We start from the raw sequence: 17,995 nt of genomic DNA on the forward strand, positions 1-17,995 counted from the left end.
GGGCCCGCGCCGCGCCCGCCCCCGGAGCCCGGCGGAGCCCCGGCGGTGCCTGCTCGGCAGCGGCGGCAGCAGCAGCCATGAAGTCGCTGTGTCTGGTCACCGTGGGGGTCCTGGCCATGACGCTGCTCATCGCCAGCATCTCCCTGCTGGTCGCGCACGTCTTCCAGACGGTGGTGGATCTGCAGGTGAAGCAGGTAAAAGCATTGCCGCGTTGCCGGCTCGGTCCTTGTTTGCCGGTTTGTTCTGTCTGAAAATAGCCGAGGGAGGGAGGGAAGAGGCTGGCTCCCTCCTTGCAGCAGCGGTGGGTGGGTGGGTGGGTGGGCAGGAGCATCCCTGGGCCGTGAACCTCCCCCCCCCGCCCAGCACCACCCGGTTGAGCTGGGGCTCAGAATGGAGCTCAGCCTACACTGGTCCCTGGGTTGGGTAAAAATCGGGAAGAGGATGGGTAAAAATGCCTCTTCTTGAGGGAGCTTTGCTGGCTCTGGGGCAGCAGTTTTATGGAGGAGCCCTCTCCAGAGCAGCAGCACCTGAAGGGAGCAGGGGCCACCTAAAGCACCCCTTCTTTTTGCCATCTCTGTCATAAATTGCATGCAGCTTTCTTACTTGGTCTGCTGCTCCATTTACTGGTGTCTCTGGAGCAGGGCCAGAGGTGCTCTGGGCTGGAACACACGCTGTGTGCCGGTTCCCCAGGCTGGGTGATGGCAGCCAGGCATTTCACCATGTTGTTCCACACTTGGGGACACTCATCCTGTCGTTGCTGTGGATGCAGAGGCCTGCACTGCTCCTGCCCTGCCTAAGCTTTTGTTTCTCTCCCAGAGTGGCTCTGTGCATTTCTGCAGTGGCCCAGTGAGAAAGGTCAGCTCTGTTAGTAACTCTCTTGTTTGTAAACGAACAATTATTTATCTCTCTATCTGAGGAATATCATCTTAGTCCTTATCCTGACAGAGAAGCCAGGAACGCTAACCGATGAAGGGATTTGACCAGTGCTGTTGTCTAAGTGGTGACCAGATTATCTGTGATCTCCTAACCTACTGTTCTTTCCTCTGGGCTGTTGACAGGGAGCATTTCCTGCCGTGGGACCTGCGCTGTCCCAGATCGGTTTGGTTTAGCGAGCACAGTTTTAGGTTGGCAGTGAGCTTACTCCAGGCTCTGTCACTTGGAAGTGCAGCTCCATCCCCCTGATCTTGGCTGTCCTTGGGAAGGAGTCTGCCCTCCCCTGTGTCCCAGAAGTTCTACTTCCAGGTGTTCTTCTGCTGTTACGGCCAGAGCAGTGGGGTGGAAGCAGTGCTTTGGAGCAGGACTGTCGGGAATTAGGCGTGATCCTCCTTACGCGCATTATCTCCCGGCCTGCTCCTTCCCAGGAGCAACTTATGTAAGAGCAACTTGGTGTTCGTTCAGCAGGCCTTGCAGTAATGCAGGATAAAGTTTCCAGAGCTCAGGCTTTTCCTGCCTGCTGCTCTCCAGCTCGTGCTGGCACACATCTGGATTGCAGGGAATGAGGTGTCCGGCTCCCTGCCAGCTCTGAGGGCCTTCTGCAGGAGCCACACACCCCAGGCTGGGGAAGCACAGCTTTCAGCCCCAGAGCAGGGTGCTCCCAGCCACTCTGCTGATCTGGCTGATTTCCACATCTGCTTTATCCCACGTGAGCTTCCCCTCATTTGTGTGTAGTCTGGAAAGCTGCTGTCTCTTGTGTAACCGCGTGTGTAGCTTAGAAAATCTTGTGCAAATAGACAAATCTCAGTTTGGATTTGCCTTTGGAATGGGGCAAGACCTGAGCTTTTGCAAGGAGTCGCTGTTCCTTTGAAGGCTTTCCAGGCGTCCTGGAGCAGAGCTGCCTCGCAGTGAGGGGCTGTCTTTGCAGTCTCAAGTGCAGCTGGAGTGGAAAGCCGTGTTTTGGAATAGCTGAAGCACCTGTGTCTCCAAAGCCAGCACCTGTGAGTGGCTGAGGATGGCTCTGCTTTCACAGGGGGCTGTGTGCAGCAGCCTTTCCAGCCAAAGGCAGGGTGTGGGAAGAGTGGGAATCCAACCTGCTGTCAGACTTCACATCCCCTTGGAAATCAGTGGGCAGATGTGTTGTGACAAGAGCATTGGCAGCACTTTTCCCAGAGGGCATTCAAATCTCATCAACTTATTCTTTATTTGCTTTTTTTTTTTAATTTCTGTGAACTAAACGTGCCATCCCAAGCAGAATTCCAAAACCTGTTTGTTATCAGGGTCTAGCACCTGATACTCTGGAGCTTAGTGGGAAAACATCTAGAATGAACAGGTATGAATCTTCTCCAGGAGAAAGGCATTCCCAGCTGCCAGTGTTGTTGCTTTGTGCCCTCTCATGAGGAGATGCTGGTGTATTTATTGCCATAGGTGTCCAGTTGTGAATACAACCTAATATTTTATATATACATGCACATACACACACAATCAATCTTGGAGCTATGCTCCTCATTTCAAACTTGGAAATCAGTCAGTCCTTTGGCCCGGGTGTTTCCTTCATGCCACATCCCTTAGGCTGAGAATTTTAGAAAACACTTACTCTTCAAACCCCTTGAAATTCCACTGGACTTGTCGCCAGCCATCTCTTGAGCTGAATTGGCTGGAACGTTTCAGGCCCAAAAGGACGAGGAAAATGTTTTCTCCTTTGATTTAGCTGATGTATTGATCATTTTTTGCTGTTGTTGTTTAATGCAAAATACTGGAGCTCTTGGGAGGGTTTAGTATGAAAGCCTAGCTGAAGGATCCATTGAGATGCTCCTTTGGGGCAGGGCATTCCCAGTTTCCAGGAGTAGGGAGGTCTGTTCATGCTGGTCTGAACACTTAGCCCATCACCTTAACAAGTTGCATTTAAACTGTGTCATAGATGAACACATGAAAGTGCATCTTTGAATTAAAACTTTTAGGGGTTCCAGGAAATAAAATTAAAAAGGAATTAAATTTTCCGTGGAGCTTTCAGAAATATTCAGTACCACCACCACTCCCACCATCACTGCCAATAGCTGTTACAGTTGGGAGGGAAAGCTCCCTATTTATTTCCTGTGTGTGAAGCACAGTCAAGGCAAGGAAACGGCAGCAAATGAGAGCGCTGCAGATTCAAGGCTGGCTGATAATTACAGTCAGCAGGAAGGATGTTTTGGAACACTGGAAATGAGCGTGGACTCCACTTGGAAAGGAGAAGCCCTGATGTCCTTGTAATATCCTGTGATAGATGAAAATATCCCTGGTAAGATAGGGTGAAAAGCAGAAGATAAGAGCTTAACATGTTTGATTATTTGGCAGTTTTTGGGAGTCTCTCTGAATCTAGCTCAGAAGTTTGTTAATCTGGGTTTGCTGTCACTGTACAGAGCTATAAATAGACAATTTCTGTGGGAGGTGCAAATTGTGTCATGCAATTCAAGAAATAAATCTGCAATTAATATGTCCAGTGAATACAGAGATGAGTCTCCTTGGCATCAATCATAAGAGAAACAGGATCAAAAGCATCAGGTTGTGTAGGAAATCATATATATGAGGTGCTGGTAGTTCCAGAGGAGTGCTCCAAGCTCCTCAAGCGTGTCTGAAACACATTAATTTTTGAGGTGTGCACAGAATAAATGGGTTTTGATCCTATGGGGAAAGCAGGCTGTAAGTGCAAAGTGCCACCAGCTGGGCTGGCTCACACTGCCATTCAGCATTATTGCTGCCGTGCCAAGCTCCTGCCCATGAGTTTGTCTTTGAAACAGTCTTCTCTTTATGTCATCCTCCAAAATTAAAGTCCACATGAAGAGAAAATGGCTCCTTAAGTGGGAAGGCCAAGAATGAGTCCTGAGGCAAGTGTGGCTGATAAGACCCTGTGAACACTGACCACGAGCTGGCAGCTGTCCAGTATGCCCTGCTTCTGAGCTTCCACTCACAATATTCCACTTGTTTTCTCAGAAGAATAAGAAGAATGAGTGTTGATGAGAGCCATTTAATTGCAAATCATTCCCCTCCTCCTTTTCTTCCGCCTACAGGTGATGTGGTTTTCAAAGATAGAGTTTTCTTTGTGTTTATTCCTGAACATTCACTCTTTGTGCCAGATTTCTCTGTGTGGCCACTGAAGCAGTTCCAGAGTTGTGGCTACATGAAAAGCCTTGATTTTGATGATGGGGATGCTTTATAGATGGGGTGAATTTTATCCAAAATGGGTTGGTAATAAAGTGAGACCTCTATTGCAGAGCTCTACATGACAGGTGGGGTTGTGACTTTCCATATAACATGTATAGACTGATAAGGGGTATCACTGAGGTAAGGGAATTAGTGTTACATTCCTAAGTGCTTCTGTTATAAAATATTGGTTACCAAATAGACTGACACACCATGGGTCTGGAGTTGCTGATGCTGACTTTGCTGTAGGAAAGAAATTAAAGGTAGAGGACAAACAATCTTTCCCCTATTCCAAGACCTTGGAAAGGCACAAATTCTAGAGTGCCTGTGTGAAAGAAGTTTGTCATTCTCAGTTTTGCTCACAGGCCACTGAAAAACAGTCTAATTGCTTGGAAGACAGAATCTCACAGCTGTGTTGGAATCTGACATTCTTGGGCAAAGAAATCACTGAGGCCAGGACTCTTTTGGCCTCCCAACATTGAGTTGTAGTTTTATCTGTAATGTTGCCACGTTCTGTGGTGTCTTGCACCACATGGAGGGTTTTACTGATGCAGGGAAGGAGACAGGATTGCTGAGTAATAGCAGATCAGTCTCCCTTGTGAAAAATGTCAGGCACAATTGTCTGTGGGGAGACAGGGAACTACAAACCAAGTAGGGCTGTCCCTGGCCTGTGGCCAGGAGAGCAGGTGCCTGGGCTGGCTGATATTGAGTGAGCTGCTCCAAAGTGAAGCAAACCTAGAACTGGGGTCTCTCTGGAGTCTAACTCCCTGTGCTCGTTCCCAGGGCATGGAATTCCTCTCTCTCCTGTCAGTACCATGAAGCATGATAGCATTAGCAGCTCATGTGCCTTTCTCTTGTTTCAGGGAACAGTCTTGAAGAATGGCACAGAAACCTTTGAGGCCTGGGAGGACCCTCCTCCCCCAGTCTACATGCAGTTCTACTTCTTCAATGTGACAAATCCTTTGGAAGTGCTCCAAGGCGCCACTCCTCTCGTGGAGGAAATAGGACCATACACCTACAGGTAGGACCTTTCAGGAGTTTCACAAGAACTCTGCTGTGTGAGGAATCCAGGAGGCTTGGGATCCTGCTCTGGGAGAAAACCTAGGTGTTAATGTGTGAGGGAAGGTTTGTCCAGGGGAGCATGGTCACAGCCCACACGGACAGCACTGACACTCGCAGCTGCTTTCAGATGAGGCCAGTGACTTCTGTCAGATTTTGGGCTAAGTTTTGTTGGTGTGGTGCTCTTCTTCACTGCTGAACACAGAGGAAACTGATGCATCCTGGCCTGATGTCTTGTGAGCTGGGTGATGTTTTGGAGGCTGGGGAGAGAGGAGTGTTGCACAAAAGTGTGACTCATGCTCACTCAGGAATTGGTTCCTAGCTGGAGCTGCACCATTCACATGGGTAAAATGTGACCAGAAAAACATTTAAGGGTGGTACTAAAAGGGTTTTCCTGAACCAGCTCTCACTGAAAAACCTGCTTAGAGTTCAAACCTATCTCTCATTTTTACTGATGGATTTATTAAGGCCACGTGCAGTGTTAAATAATGTCCAGCTCCTAGAGCTGTCCTGTGTGGCATAGAGAGATTTGAAAGTCCCCTTAGAGATGAGTTTTCCTTCAGAACTGTATTGTGCTCAGCTGCCTGCAGCTGTGAAAGCCAGGAGCAGGTCTGTGGCAGGAAGGGCTGTGGTTCTGGGAGTCCTGGTGTTATGGGGAATTCATCACCACAGCAAGAAGATGGATTCCTGGCTGTCACCCTCGCTTCTGGTAACACAGGCTCCTCCAGGCCAGGCATGGGCTCAGTGCTAGAAGGAACTGTCTTTACCTAAGCTGCAAAATTATCAAAATCTCTTGGTATTTGAAAAAGTGCTGGAATGATAGCAGAAGCCTTTGTGGGAGCCTTGGTTTCTGCGTTATCTCTTGCCTTTCATTTTCCTCCTTCCCTTCTCCCCCTGCCAGCAATCCCTTGCCCTGTCTCCTCTGCATTCTAGCCCCGTGTCTGTTTAGTCCTGGCAAACTCTATGTGGTACTTTGGCATAATCCCTGCTATTACATGAGCCAATAAAGCTGGAGAAAAGATGATGTACAAGCTCTGAAGTTCCCAAGCTTTCCTTCAGGTGTGTGTAGTGTAACACTGGGCATTAGTCAGCAATATGTTCAAGATTAACAGGACCAGCTCCAGGATTCACAAAGCTGCAGGGCACCACACAGGCTGGCATTCAGTCCTCTTTGCCAGCTTCTTCTTTCCCCTTTGCTTAGCTCTGAGTCTCTCCTGGGTGTCTGGCGCAGCCTGGTTTGGGAAGCTGCACCTTGTCCATGAAGGAGCTCTGCAGGGTGGATGGGGCTGGTGCTGTAGTGGCTGGGCTGGTCCTGCCCCAGGGGAGGCCCAGCCTGAGCTGCTGGTTTGCTGGGAGAGCCTTGCCCTGCATCCCATGCCAAGGGCTGGCTGCAGGCGGGTCCCCGACACCATCCCTCCCTGAGGTGTTCTTGGTGGGGACAGGGAGGGAAGGAAAGAGGCTGCACATTCCAGCTGCTTCTGGCAGGTTTGCTTAGCCTCATTCTGGCATGTCTGGACAGGATTCCCCTGTGCTCTGCTCTTCCTCCATAGAGGAAGAAGGAAAGTTAGGAAGTGGAGAGCTCTCTTGCAACAGATTTCATAACCCTGGCCTGGCTGTGGCTGCAGCAGGCTGTCAGCAGTGGGTGGGGAGGAGAGGAGGCGTGTGGGAGAGCAGGGAGGGATGTTCCAGCCACACTGCACGCTCCAGCCAGGGAAGAAAGCTCCAACTCGTTCCACAGGCCCTGTGTGGCAAAGCACTGAAGCTTCATTTGGCCTTAGCACGTGGCAGAACACCCAAATGCCCTAATGTGAGGCACCTGGCTGCGTGTTTTTATAAAGCAGGGTGTCTGGGGAAAGGCTGGCAGTAGGCTGGGAGTGAACTGGGCCAGACAAGCAGGGAAAAAAATCCAGTCAGTGACAGGGAGGGCTCCAGAGGTCTCGTCCTGCAGCTCAGAGTTTTCACCAGCATACATCATCAAGCACTTGAGGCAGATTCTGTAACAAAAACATAGTAGTGCTGGTGTTTTTAAATCCTGGAAGTTGAACAGGCAGCACATAAAATAAGTAATTACAAAGTTCAAGTTGCTTATCTGCCAAGCCTGCTGAGTTCCAAAGAACACTGGAATATTGTCTGGTCTTGCACATGTTTACAGTATTTTAACTTCAACATCTTAGAGCCTCCTACTCATATACCTCATCAGGGGGTATTATTTTCCTCTCCAGAGCTGGAGAGATGTCTCAGGTTACTCCTGGCCTATTTTAGGAAGGCATTTCGCAGCTGTCTATCTCCATCCACTCAGTTCCAGCCCTGGGGTATAAAATAGATTGCTGTCCAAGAGGGTCTTGCCAAGCCAAGCTGGAAGTGTTGCCACACCAAAATGTTCCTGGGTTTCAGGGATGCTGGGGAGTGGTAGAGACACCTTTAGGGTAAGGAAGATGGGAAGTGGCTGGTTTGTAATAGCAGTAGTTTCACAGGCCTTTCCAGTTTGCTTTAGATGTGAAAGCTGAGCCAGAGTAATGCAGCCTGTTGTGGAGCTGCACTGATGGATCCACTGCAGCCAGATGGATCCAGCACAGTCTGGCAGAACAATCTCGATCCAACCTGAATGCAGAACACCAGAGCACAACATCTGGCAGAACAATTCTCCCTCACATCTTGGGACTTGCCATTTGCCCGGGCAGATGTGAAAGTCAGCAGGCTCCTGAGTCACTGCAGGCTGAGGAAACAGGAGGAGTTTCACCTCCTGCGTGTGCCAGGCGGCGAGCAGCTCACTGCCATTTCCCTTTTGGGGTTTGCTGGAGCCACCTGCTCTGTCAGCCTGCTCTGCACAGCTGCAGAATCCTGGTTGGTAAAGTGCTAATGGCAATGGAAATTTGCTTGTGCTCCTGATGTGTGTGTCAGGGTAATTAGGATCTGACTTTCGGTAGCATTTGATGTTCCTTGTCAACTGGACTGGTCTGTCAGCAATCCTGAGTTTTATCCTGCTGTCTGTGTGCTTAGACAGGAACAGCAGCAACCTCCCAGGCCTTGGGTAGTGAACAGCAAAAATTCAGTTGAATTTCTGTCATGCCCAGGATTTCTGCTCAAGAATTAAAGAAGAACTAAAATGAGGCTTGTTCTGTGGCCATGTCACATGTGAGCCCTAGTGCCACGTGCTCTGAAGCCAGCAGAAGGATTCTGGTGGGTTCTTAGGTCAGGTCCATGACACACAAGCAGCCTGCATCTTTCTGGGAGTGGATTTTGCGTGCAGCAGAGGCAAAAATTTCATTTGCAAACTGGACTTCAAGGGCAATCTCATATATGGTGCCTCTAAATCCTCCTGAGCTATCTGAAATTGTTGTCCTTCCTTTGAGGTTTTTAAAGATGAGGCAAAAATATGAAGTGCAGTTAACAGGCAGGGTGACATTTTTGGAAACACCCCGTGAGGTCTGACTTGGCTCACATAGATGCAGCAGGGAGTTTGTGTCAGTGAGGGAATCTACTTCCAAAAAACTAAAAGTGCCACCCTTTATGTGCTTAAAGCAGTAGAACAGTCATAAGTTAATTGTGATTAATGCTGTGTCTACTTGTTTAACTCAATTAGAGAATTAACTCTTGTCTTTCAGGGAATACAGGCCAAGAGTGCACGTCCAGTTTTTGGACAATGGAACCAAAGTGTCTGCTCTAAACCCAAAGACTTATGTATTTGAACCTGAGAAGTCAGTGGGAGACCCTGAAGTGGATCTGATCAGGACAGTAAATATCCCTGCAGTGGTGAGTTCTCTTTCTTTCTTGCTTGGAAGTCATCCTGACACACTTCAGAAGGAGCAGTATGTTGCTTCATCCTGACTCTCCCTTTGTGGTAGATGAATGTGATGGAAGAACAGGAGAGGCAGCTCGTGTCCTGAGCAGATGCTGGTTTCAGTTTGGGGCTGGACTGTTGTGGGGGGCTTATTTTGTTCCTCCCTCTCCTCAGGCCTCTGCAGTGCCTGTGCTTTCCTCTGGTGCTACGTGATCACACACTCTCCAGGGACAAGGGGAAATCAGGCTTGCTGGGCTTCCATGAGTCAGTAAAACCAGGGCATCAGTGATGTCAAATGCCTAGGAGGAACTCCAGCTTCTGTGTGAGGGAGTTGGGAATGCTTGGGGTTATTTTGTCATACTTGGAGAAGCTGCTTCCAAGTCTGCTTCTCAAACCAGAAACAAACTGCAGTAGAGCAGTTCCAGGCAGAGCTGAATGAAAAGAACCTCTCAGAGTATTAAAGTCAAAAATGCACCCCCAGACTGCGCTAGGTGAAAGAGAGACTCATGGTGATCACAGGCAGACCATTATTTTGGTCTTACACAGGGATAGTATGAGAACAAGCAGATCCCAATTTGTGAGAGCTTCCAGAGGCATCCAGCCTGTACTCAGATACTTGGGGGTGTCATTCAGCCTTAACTCTCCATCCTGGTTTAGCTTCAGTTGCAGGGTACCTTCATTTCAACTTTTCCCCCAGCATTTCCAAAAATGCCTGACTTTACAAATGAGTCCAGAAATGCCCCGTATATAGTAGCAGATAGGACTCAGCTTACTGAAACTTGCAGACAATACCTGTGTTTTCAATACCTCCCAGGCATCTCATGGTGGTAAGGATTATCTCTCCTTCAGATTTTTGGCTGTGATGTACTGTAAAAGGCAGTACGAGAAGAACCACAGGTTGGTTAGCCCAAAGAAATGCCCTCCTTTTGTTATGACCTTTTGAAGACCTGTTGTCAGCTGGAAAGGAAATAAACATTGGAATTTTGGGGAAATGATTGTGCAGTGGTTGGAAAGCGTCTGTGCCTGCGTGCAGCTGATTGTTTATAGCCCAGCAAATCTGACCATTGCTCCCTCATTCCAATGCCCTGGCAGACTGCCATGGAGTGGACCAGGTCAACCCCTCTGCAGTTTGCCACGGAGGTGCTGCTGCTGCTGTACCAGGAGTCGCTGTTCACCGTGCGCAGCGTCCACCAGCTGCTCTGGGGCTACAAGGACAGGTTGCTGTCCACCATCCACGTCCTGCACCCCGAGATCGACCCCGTCTTCGGGCTCTTCAGCAAGGTAACTGATGGCCACGCCTGCTGCTGCTGTCCCTGGGGGATGATGGCTGGATGGGAGGGATGGATAAGCTTTCTAAGGACAGCAACCTCCACTATTGCCTGTACTTGCTTGAATAACGTGGGCTTCGTGGAGCCACATGTGCAAACTGCCAGAAAAATGTCCTGATTTCCTTAGTAATTGAGTGAAATTGGATGTTAATTCTGTGCTGGAGCCATTCCTGGCATGTATATCATTTTGGTCTTTCTTGCTGTTTGGACATGTCTGCAGTGCTGAGGTTATTTCTGTGGGGTTGTTTTCTTCCTGAGGGCTCTTTATTCAGGGGCAGTTCTCAAAGGGAGAAAAGGCTCATCTGGTGTTGTGTTTTCTGCCTTTGGGGAGGGGTAAGGATCTTGCCCAGTCACTTCCACCTCATTCCTGTTCAGGATGGAGTTCAACGATTTGCACAGATCTCAGGGGCAATCCATCACTCCTGGGGTGGGTTTAGAGTGGTGACAGCTTCAGCTCCTGCCACCCCATTGCAGTGACCAGCCAGGTGGCACAGGATGAGTGGAGCCACTGAAAGCTCCTGCATCTGTTTGCAGATGAACGGAACTGATGATGGAGAATATGTTTTCCTGAGTGGAGAGACGAACTACCTGAACTTCTCCAGGATTGTGGAGTGGAAAGGAAAAGAGTAAGTTTCCCAGTGTACTGTTGCCTCTGTCACAATCTGCCCCTTGCTTGCCTGGTGCCAGTTTGAAGAGAATGCAAGTGCAACTTAAACCCATTTCAATCCCTTTTCTTGTTAGCAGAGCTGAGGCAGGAGGAATTGGCTCTGTACAGGTCTGATTCCTGTTTGCCTAGGCCAGGAGCTGGCATTACCTGACTCCTGCTCAGACATCTTTTAGCCCTTGCTCTCTTTGCTTCCCTTTCTTCAGGTCCTTGAGCTGGTGGACAACAGAGGCATGTAACATGATCAATGGCACAGATGGGACATCCTTTCACCCGCTGATCAGCAAAGATGAGAACATTTACATTTTTTCTTCCGATTTCTGCAGGTAAGGAAAAGACAGTGGCACTCAGGCTTCAAAGCAGAGCATTTGCATCCATTCCTCTCGAGGTGTTATGTTAGGCTGGTGGTCCTCCTCCTGTGATTTCATTTAACAGTCACAGTGGTCTGCATTTATTCATGGTGGGAAGGATGAGAGTTACAAAAAACCCTCCCAATCTGCAGTTAAGGATGCGTTATTTGAAAATGAAGATTTGTGAGGTGAAAATTTGGACAAAAACTACAAGGATGGACTGGACTGCAAGGCTAGGAACGAGGGGAATGGAAAGATTTAGATGAGCTTTCCTTAAGCTTCTTTCCTCCAAAGTCTTAGCCTGTGCTGTGCTTTTTCAGAGAGCCTAGGCTGCCCTCTTCAGAGGTTCCTGACTTTACCATGATGCTGTCTGAAATGTACCAAGGAAATCTTTGCCTTTCCTTCCTTACGTAACACCATGTCTGCCCTCTTGCTGACTTTCCAGTGCGTGAAGAACAAAACCGACCTGGAATTATTTAAATCAATATAGATGTGTGTTAGGCTAAATTCAGCACAGATTATTCTGTCTTCCATGACTGTGTTCCTTTCCTGGTCCCTTCCAGCAGAGGTACCAGCACTCACACCACGTGCAGCAGTGCCGTGGGCTGTTTTGTGCAGCAGCAGGATGATGAGATGTGCGTTTGCTGGTCAGACAGCGGTGGGGATGCAAACTGGGCATCAGCAGGGGGACACGTGCAGCTGGGTCAGTGCTGCTGCAGCCTGCCATACCTGGCCCTGCTCTGCTTCCCTGCAGGTCCCTGTTCCTGGTGTATGACAGCTCGGGAGACGTGGCCAGGGTGCCCACGTTCCGCTTCGTGCCCTCCTCCATGGTGTTTGCCAACACCTCGGTGAACCCGGCCAACGCCGGCTTCTGCGTGCCCGCCGGCAACTGCCCCGGCACCGGCGTGCTCAACGTCAGCGTCTGCAAGCAGGGTACGGCCCAGCTGTGTCTGCCCCACAGCCCCTGGGGCTTTGCAGCTCCTCAAGGGCCCCTTCCCCTCTCTGTAAACAGCTTGGAGCTGTGAGGTCCTCCAAGGCTTCCCTGAGTCCTGCTCGGCCTTTTGTTTTGGTGGTGACTCGGTGTTTTCGCGTTCCAGGTGCTCCAATATTTCTGTCAGCTCCACATTTTTACCAGGCAGATCCGAAGTTTGTAGAGGACATAGAGGGCATGCATCCCAGAAAAGAATACCATGAGACATTTCTGGACATCAATCCCGTAAGTGCAGTCTTTTTTCAAGGGTTTTGTAGGTGAATGGATCCAAGCACCTGAGTTTAGGTCACCTCCTTGTGTAGTGGGTGTTGGTGTAGTCCCGTTGACCTCAGAGAATCTGGGATAGCTCTATGGTGCTGGATGGAATGTGAGATCCCTTTGGGCACTTTTTGGTCAGCTGTCCTGTCCCTGTCCCCTCCCACTGACTGGCAGGGCAGTGTGAGAAACAGAAAAGGCCTGGAGGTGTGCAAGCACTGCTCAGCAATCACTGGAACATCCCTGCGTTACACATGCTGTTTTCATCACAGCTCCAAAACGCAGCCTGGTGGCAGCTGCTGTGCAGAAAATGAGTGCTCTCCCATCCAAAACCAGTACAGCAGTGATCTCTACACCCCCACAGACAAATGTGGGTTGAGGCAAAGAGCACAGTTATGACCTGCCTGGTTTACAGAAACAGCACTCTGACTCATTGGGCTGTTATGTGCTGCTAAAGCGGGAGGAAATTCCACAGCTCCTCTCCTAAGGTCCGGTGCAGATCCTGCTGTGTGCTGTGTACCAGGTTCTTCCTGCATTCTCACAGTTCTCATTCTTTCACCTTCACTGTTTTTTTTTAACATTGATCTCTTTTATTCCCCAGCTGACAGGGCTCGTCTTGCGGGCAGCCAAGCGGATGCAGGTCAACGTTCACGTCCGAAAATTACCTGAATTTTTGTGAGTGTTCTCTGCTGCTGGGTGGAGTCTGGTATCTAAGCTGATATTCAGCATGATTTTTTCTGCAGCGTTCTGATGGAATATGGAATGGAGAGAGCAAGTGTGAGAGAGAAGTCCAACAGAATCTCAGTTCTAAGGGGCAGTATGCTCCCCTCTCACAGATGAAGCAGATTCTGCAGTTCCACCTGCAGAGTAAAGAATGTTGTGTGGTAGCTAATCCTCCTGATGTTTACTGGTACAGCTTGGCTGTAATAACTACAACGCAAGTATTTTATCTGCCCAGTCCCCTTGGGAGACTCAGTGGTTGTTTCCCAGTGCTCAGGAGCTGTTGCAGGACATAACTCCTGCCTGAGCTGGGATTCCACATGTGCCAACTGTTGGGGGATTTTTGCTGCTGTGCCCTTGTCACTTGGACAATAGTTCCTGTGTTTTATAAGTAGGAGTAACCTTCAACATCAGCTTAGCTCAATTCCTGCTGCCTGGCACAAATCTGTCTCTCAGTTACTAATGAGCCCTGGATGGATCCCTGTCTTTCACTGCCCACCAAGTCCCAAAATATGCCCTGCTCCCAAACCAGAATTTATTCATCCCTGAGATCAAGATTGTCCTAGTCCAGCAGGGAGGTGAAAATCCACAGCAAAAAGGAACAGCCCAGGGTTTTTTTTTAGGGACACTTTCCTCCTTCATTGTTCTTGTATAATCTGTCTTCACAACCCTCAGGTGGAAAGGTCCCAAACCCATAATTTTTTTTTTCTTCCATGCAGTGAAACTGGCAACATCCGAACGCTGATTTTTCCAGTGATGTATATAAATGAGGTAAATAGTTCTGTGTCTTTCCAGCATTGTGGCATGTTAACTCTTGCAGAAATACCCTCTGAGCCAGCCAGAAAAGAAAATGCTGGTTTTTTGGTGTTTGTACAGCAATAGCTAGGAAGATGTTGCTGTTTCTTAACTGACACCCTCCTGCTGTTTATTGTAGTGCTAATTTCAGCCTTGCCAAACACTCTCAGACACTCCTTTTAAACTCAAAGGAGTTGGCCGTGAGGAAAAGGGGTGCTCAGACAGAGGCAGGACTTCAGGAGATCACACCTTTTTCTGACTCATCTGCTGTGAATATTCCTGTGCTGTGGTCAGATCACTGAATCAATTTGTGTTAGTTCCATTCCTAAACCAAAAATTAAAAGTCCATATTTTCCTTTGAAATGCCGACTAGGTGATCCCTCTGCTCCCCTGGAAGAATTTTGAAGGGGGAAGTATGTTAAGAAGCAGTGAAGCAGTGCTGGAGAGTTGTGGGAGTGTTGTTTCCCTGCCCTTCACAAAAGTGATCTTATAGGAAGCACATAAATAAATAAACTTTTTTTTTTTTAATTTCCTCTTCATCTCTCTCTGCTCCAGAGTGTTCTGATAGATGAAGCATCTGCCAGCAGACTCAGGCACGTCCTGCTGGAAGCCAGTGTTGTGACTGGGATCCCCTTTGTAATCATGGCTCTGGGGATTGTGTTTGGGATTGTTTTCATTGTGCTGGTGTGCAGGTCCCAGAGGATAACTGAAGAGGTAAGCAGCACTTGGATTTCACTTTGCTTGCTGTCCATCTGCCAGCATTTGATTTTGTTTTTGTTTTTTGTGGTTGATTTTACCTCTTGCTGTGTCTTTCTGCACGTGTTTTTATATTGTTTTTGTTGGGAATGACCTTTCTAGGGAGGGGAAGTTTTAATAGAATCAGAATAAACGCACCAAAGCAAAGGAGTGGAGTTAATCCGAGAAGCCTGGTAAGGCAGGTCTTGTCTCTGTGCCCAATTCCCTTGCCAACAGTAGTGAAATAAATCAGCCTGTCTAGAGGACCCTGAAGGATAAGATGCAAAAACTCCACCATATCTGAGGACAGATTTAGTTGGTGTCAGTGTTCTCAGCAGAAGAACTGCATTGTGCCAGTGGGTTATTTTCCAGAATCATAATGTGAATTTGTGGCCAAAGAACAGATGAATTGCACAGACAGCAACAGCAGGAAGTATTCTCCACTATTGTCTATTTACAATTCTATTGTAAATGTCTATTACAGTCTGTAAATCTGTTTATGAGCAGTTCTGTCCCAAGCTGACATGCTGGCATTAAGGTGCATGTCAGGGCGAAAGCTGATGCCAGCATTCCACCATAACAGGGTTCAGGTGGCACCAAGTGTGGAGCCTTTGATTAGAGGAATAGCCTGGGTTCTCTAGGAGGCTGTTTTGTCTTCGTAGTTGCTGTGGGCTTACTGTCTTTGGTGTTCCCTAAATGCTGTCCTACAATTTCCCTCTGTGCCTGGGGAGCCCCTCTGGATCAGTGGGATCCACTGCCATCCCATCCCTATGGGGCTGCACTTCAGTTTCCTGTGCAGGAGAGACTGGTTGCTTTTCCTTTTTTTCCTTTTCCCTTTCCCTTTCCTTCTGAGCCTGCCTGTGCTGTCAGCAGTTTAGCCAGGGTGTCAATCTGTCCCACTGCCCAAGGCCTGTCCTGGGAATTCCTGCCCCACCCTACATGCACAGCTTCTAACCAGCTCTCTTGGGGTCAAAGTGACAAAGGGACACCTGCATTCCATGCTTTTCCTGCTTTGCTTTTTGTTGCTCTTCCTGCAAACAGAGGTAATCCAGCAGTCTGCAGCTCTTCTTGTGATCCCTGGCCTTCCCTCCTGTGTCAGGGGCTGCCCAGGTCCCTGCCCTGGCTGCCACCAACCCTCTGGTGCCTCCTTAGTCAGCCCTGGCTCTCTTGGAGGGAGTTGTCCTTAGAAGGAGGAGCTTTTCCTTTCCCTGCTTGGAGTCTGGGCAGCCCAGCTTCCATGGTGGAAGGTCTCTCATGGTCACGTTTCACTTGCTGTGGTTTTGTTCTTGCAGAGCACAGAAGAAGAGAGGTCCCCGCTCATCAGGACATCTTAGTAGATTTTATTCCCCCTGTGAGCTTGGAGAATAAATGATTAGAGCTGACTTAACACCAAGTGTCCCCTCTGGAGCCACGCTCGTGTCCAGCGTCACCTTTGGTGGGACAGAGGTGGAAGGTAATCTGCGCTGTCAGCCAGGGAGAAGACTTTTCTCTCAGCTACATTACAACTTTCAAACTCCATTTGCAAACTGCTCCGGATCCCGCTTTTCTCAGCCCTGCCCTCTGTTCCTACCCGCACTGGCAGCCACAGAGGATCAGAACCACCTGATTCCCTACGGGAGCGACGCGGGCGGCCTTGCCAACGGCCCTGGGAGCGTGGACGGCCCTCTGGGAACGCAGCGGGCTCCTGGATGGCCCTGGGACAGGGACACAGGCTGCCCTGTCCACGATGTGTCCTCACTGCAGCGTGCTCCGAGCGTTTGTCACTGGTGTCCTTGCTCCTGTCACAGCACACGCGTGCGGCTGACCCGCCCCGGAGCTGCAACTCCATGTGGGACCGAGCCAGCCGGAGCTTCTCCATGCCCACCACTGCGGTGTTCCCACTCTGCTCGCTAGGCAGGCTTTTATCCTTCGGGTGTGGGCTTTGTTCTGCAGCTTAAGGCACCACAGCTCAGCGGTGTTCCTGGCCTGGAGGGGACACGGCTGGTGGGTGGTGTTGTGGGGGTTTGCTGGGAATGCAGACTTGGCATGTTTGGGATGAGAGCACCCCTCCGTGGTATGGACAGGGTCCTGAGAACTCCTGACACTTTTTTTACTTGTCAAGCAGAAGCTTGTGGCAAAAGTCACCAAGGTTCCTCCCCCCTCCCCAATTAAAAGGATATTCTCATCGAGGAATGTTTCCATCGGGTAGTGAAATGTGTTTTTGAAGTGTGTAACTGTCTTCTAAAGAGGGGCATTGGGGTTTGCATCACTTGGGCTTGGTTTGGAGTCTTTTTCCTGGCTGCTGCTTTGGTTTCTTCCCTGTGAGCGTGGGGAGGCCCATGAATGGATTCTGCAGAGCAGCTGCGCCTGGATCCCTGCAAGTGTCCAAGGCCCAGATGGAAGGGGCTTGGAGCAGCCTGGGATCGTGGAAGGTGGCCCTGCCCAAGTGTGAAAACCAGAATTCACTGCTTAGAATTTTTCAAAGTTTAATAATAATAGGATAAAACAAGGACAGTGTTTCCAGCGCTGGGGTGATCCTGGCCAAAGAATACCCTGCTGTTTTACAGACAGTGTTTCTGATGTTGTGGGAGCTCCTTTGTCTGACTGCTTATCCCCATGACATCCTGGGTGTCAGGTCAATATATTTTATTTCTTCTCAAGTCTCCATCCTGCTTGATAAGTGTTTAGTGTGTCCTCCTTAAATTTAACATAGTATTCTCTAATTGTCCTCTGGTGCTCTGGTTTGTGTCATGATTATCACTTGGACAGGCTGGTCAGTGGATAGCCTTACACTGCTTTTAGTTACACAAAAGCCTCTTTATTTTTTTACATCTTATGTTTTGCTAAGGTCTGTAACACAGTACATTCATCACACTATTATTTCCATAAGTGATACAGAGATATTATATTGATTACACCACTATTTCTATAAGCATCACAGGGCATGCTTAAACTGATATATTGTATTATATTAACAGTACTATTCTAAATATTTATAATCACGACATGCATAAGCTACTACATAGATGTGAAAGCCAGTATTATCTGGTCATTTTTCACCCATGGCAGGCAGAGGAGCAAGATGGGCTTTAAGGTGCCTTTGAAATCAAGCCCTTCTGCGATTCTGTGACAGTGTTGTCACCCCAAATCTTGTTTTCTGGGAATAACCCTGGGAAAACGCTCTGGAATCTGCCCATGCTCTGCCTTTCCCAGCATCGTGGG

General features: G+C 48.9%; 1 protein-coding gene across 2 annotated transcripts; it reads left to right on the plus strand.

Moving 5' to 3' along the window:
* The first annotated feature begins 3 nt into the window (after positions 1-3).
* SCARB2 (scavenger receptor class B member 2) lies at positions 4-16,962 on the plus strand. 2 transcript variants are annotated; one of them, XM_021529573.2, is made up of 12 exons: positions 4-194; positions 4,980-5,137; positions 8,781-8,928; positions 10,049-10,237; positions 10,819-10,910; positions 11,155-11,274; positions 12,053-12,231; positions 12,396-12,514; positions 13,146-13,219; positions 13,984-14,035; positions 14,615-14,773; positions 16,087-16,962. In XM_021529573.2, exons 1-12 carry the CDS (start codon positions 78-80, stop codon positions 16,126-16,128), a joined length of 1,449 nt encoding a protein of 482 aa, XP_021385248.2. In that variant the 5' UTR covers positions 4-77; the 3' UTR covers positions 16,129-16,962. The 2 variants fall into 2 exon arrangements, with proteins under 2 accessions (XP_021385248.2, XP_021385249.2); XM_021529574.3 differs by lacking the exon at positions 16,087-16,962 and adding an exon at positions 14,918-16,037.
* Positions 16,963-17,995: the final 1,033 nt, after the last annotated feature.

This window comes from Lonchura striata, chromosome 4, assembly GCF_046129695.1.
Source record: "Lonchura striata isolate bLonStr1 chromosome 4, bLonStr1.mat, whole genome shotgun sequence".
In the NCBI taxonomy this organism is placed as follows: domain Eukaryota; kingdom Metazoa; phylum Chordata; class Aves; order Passeriformes; family Estrildidae; genus Lonchura; species Lonchura striata.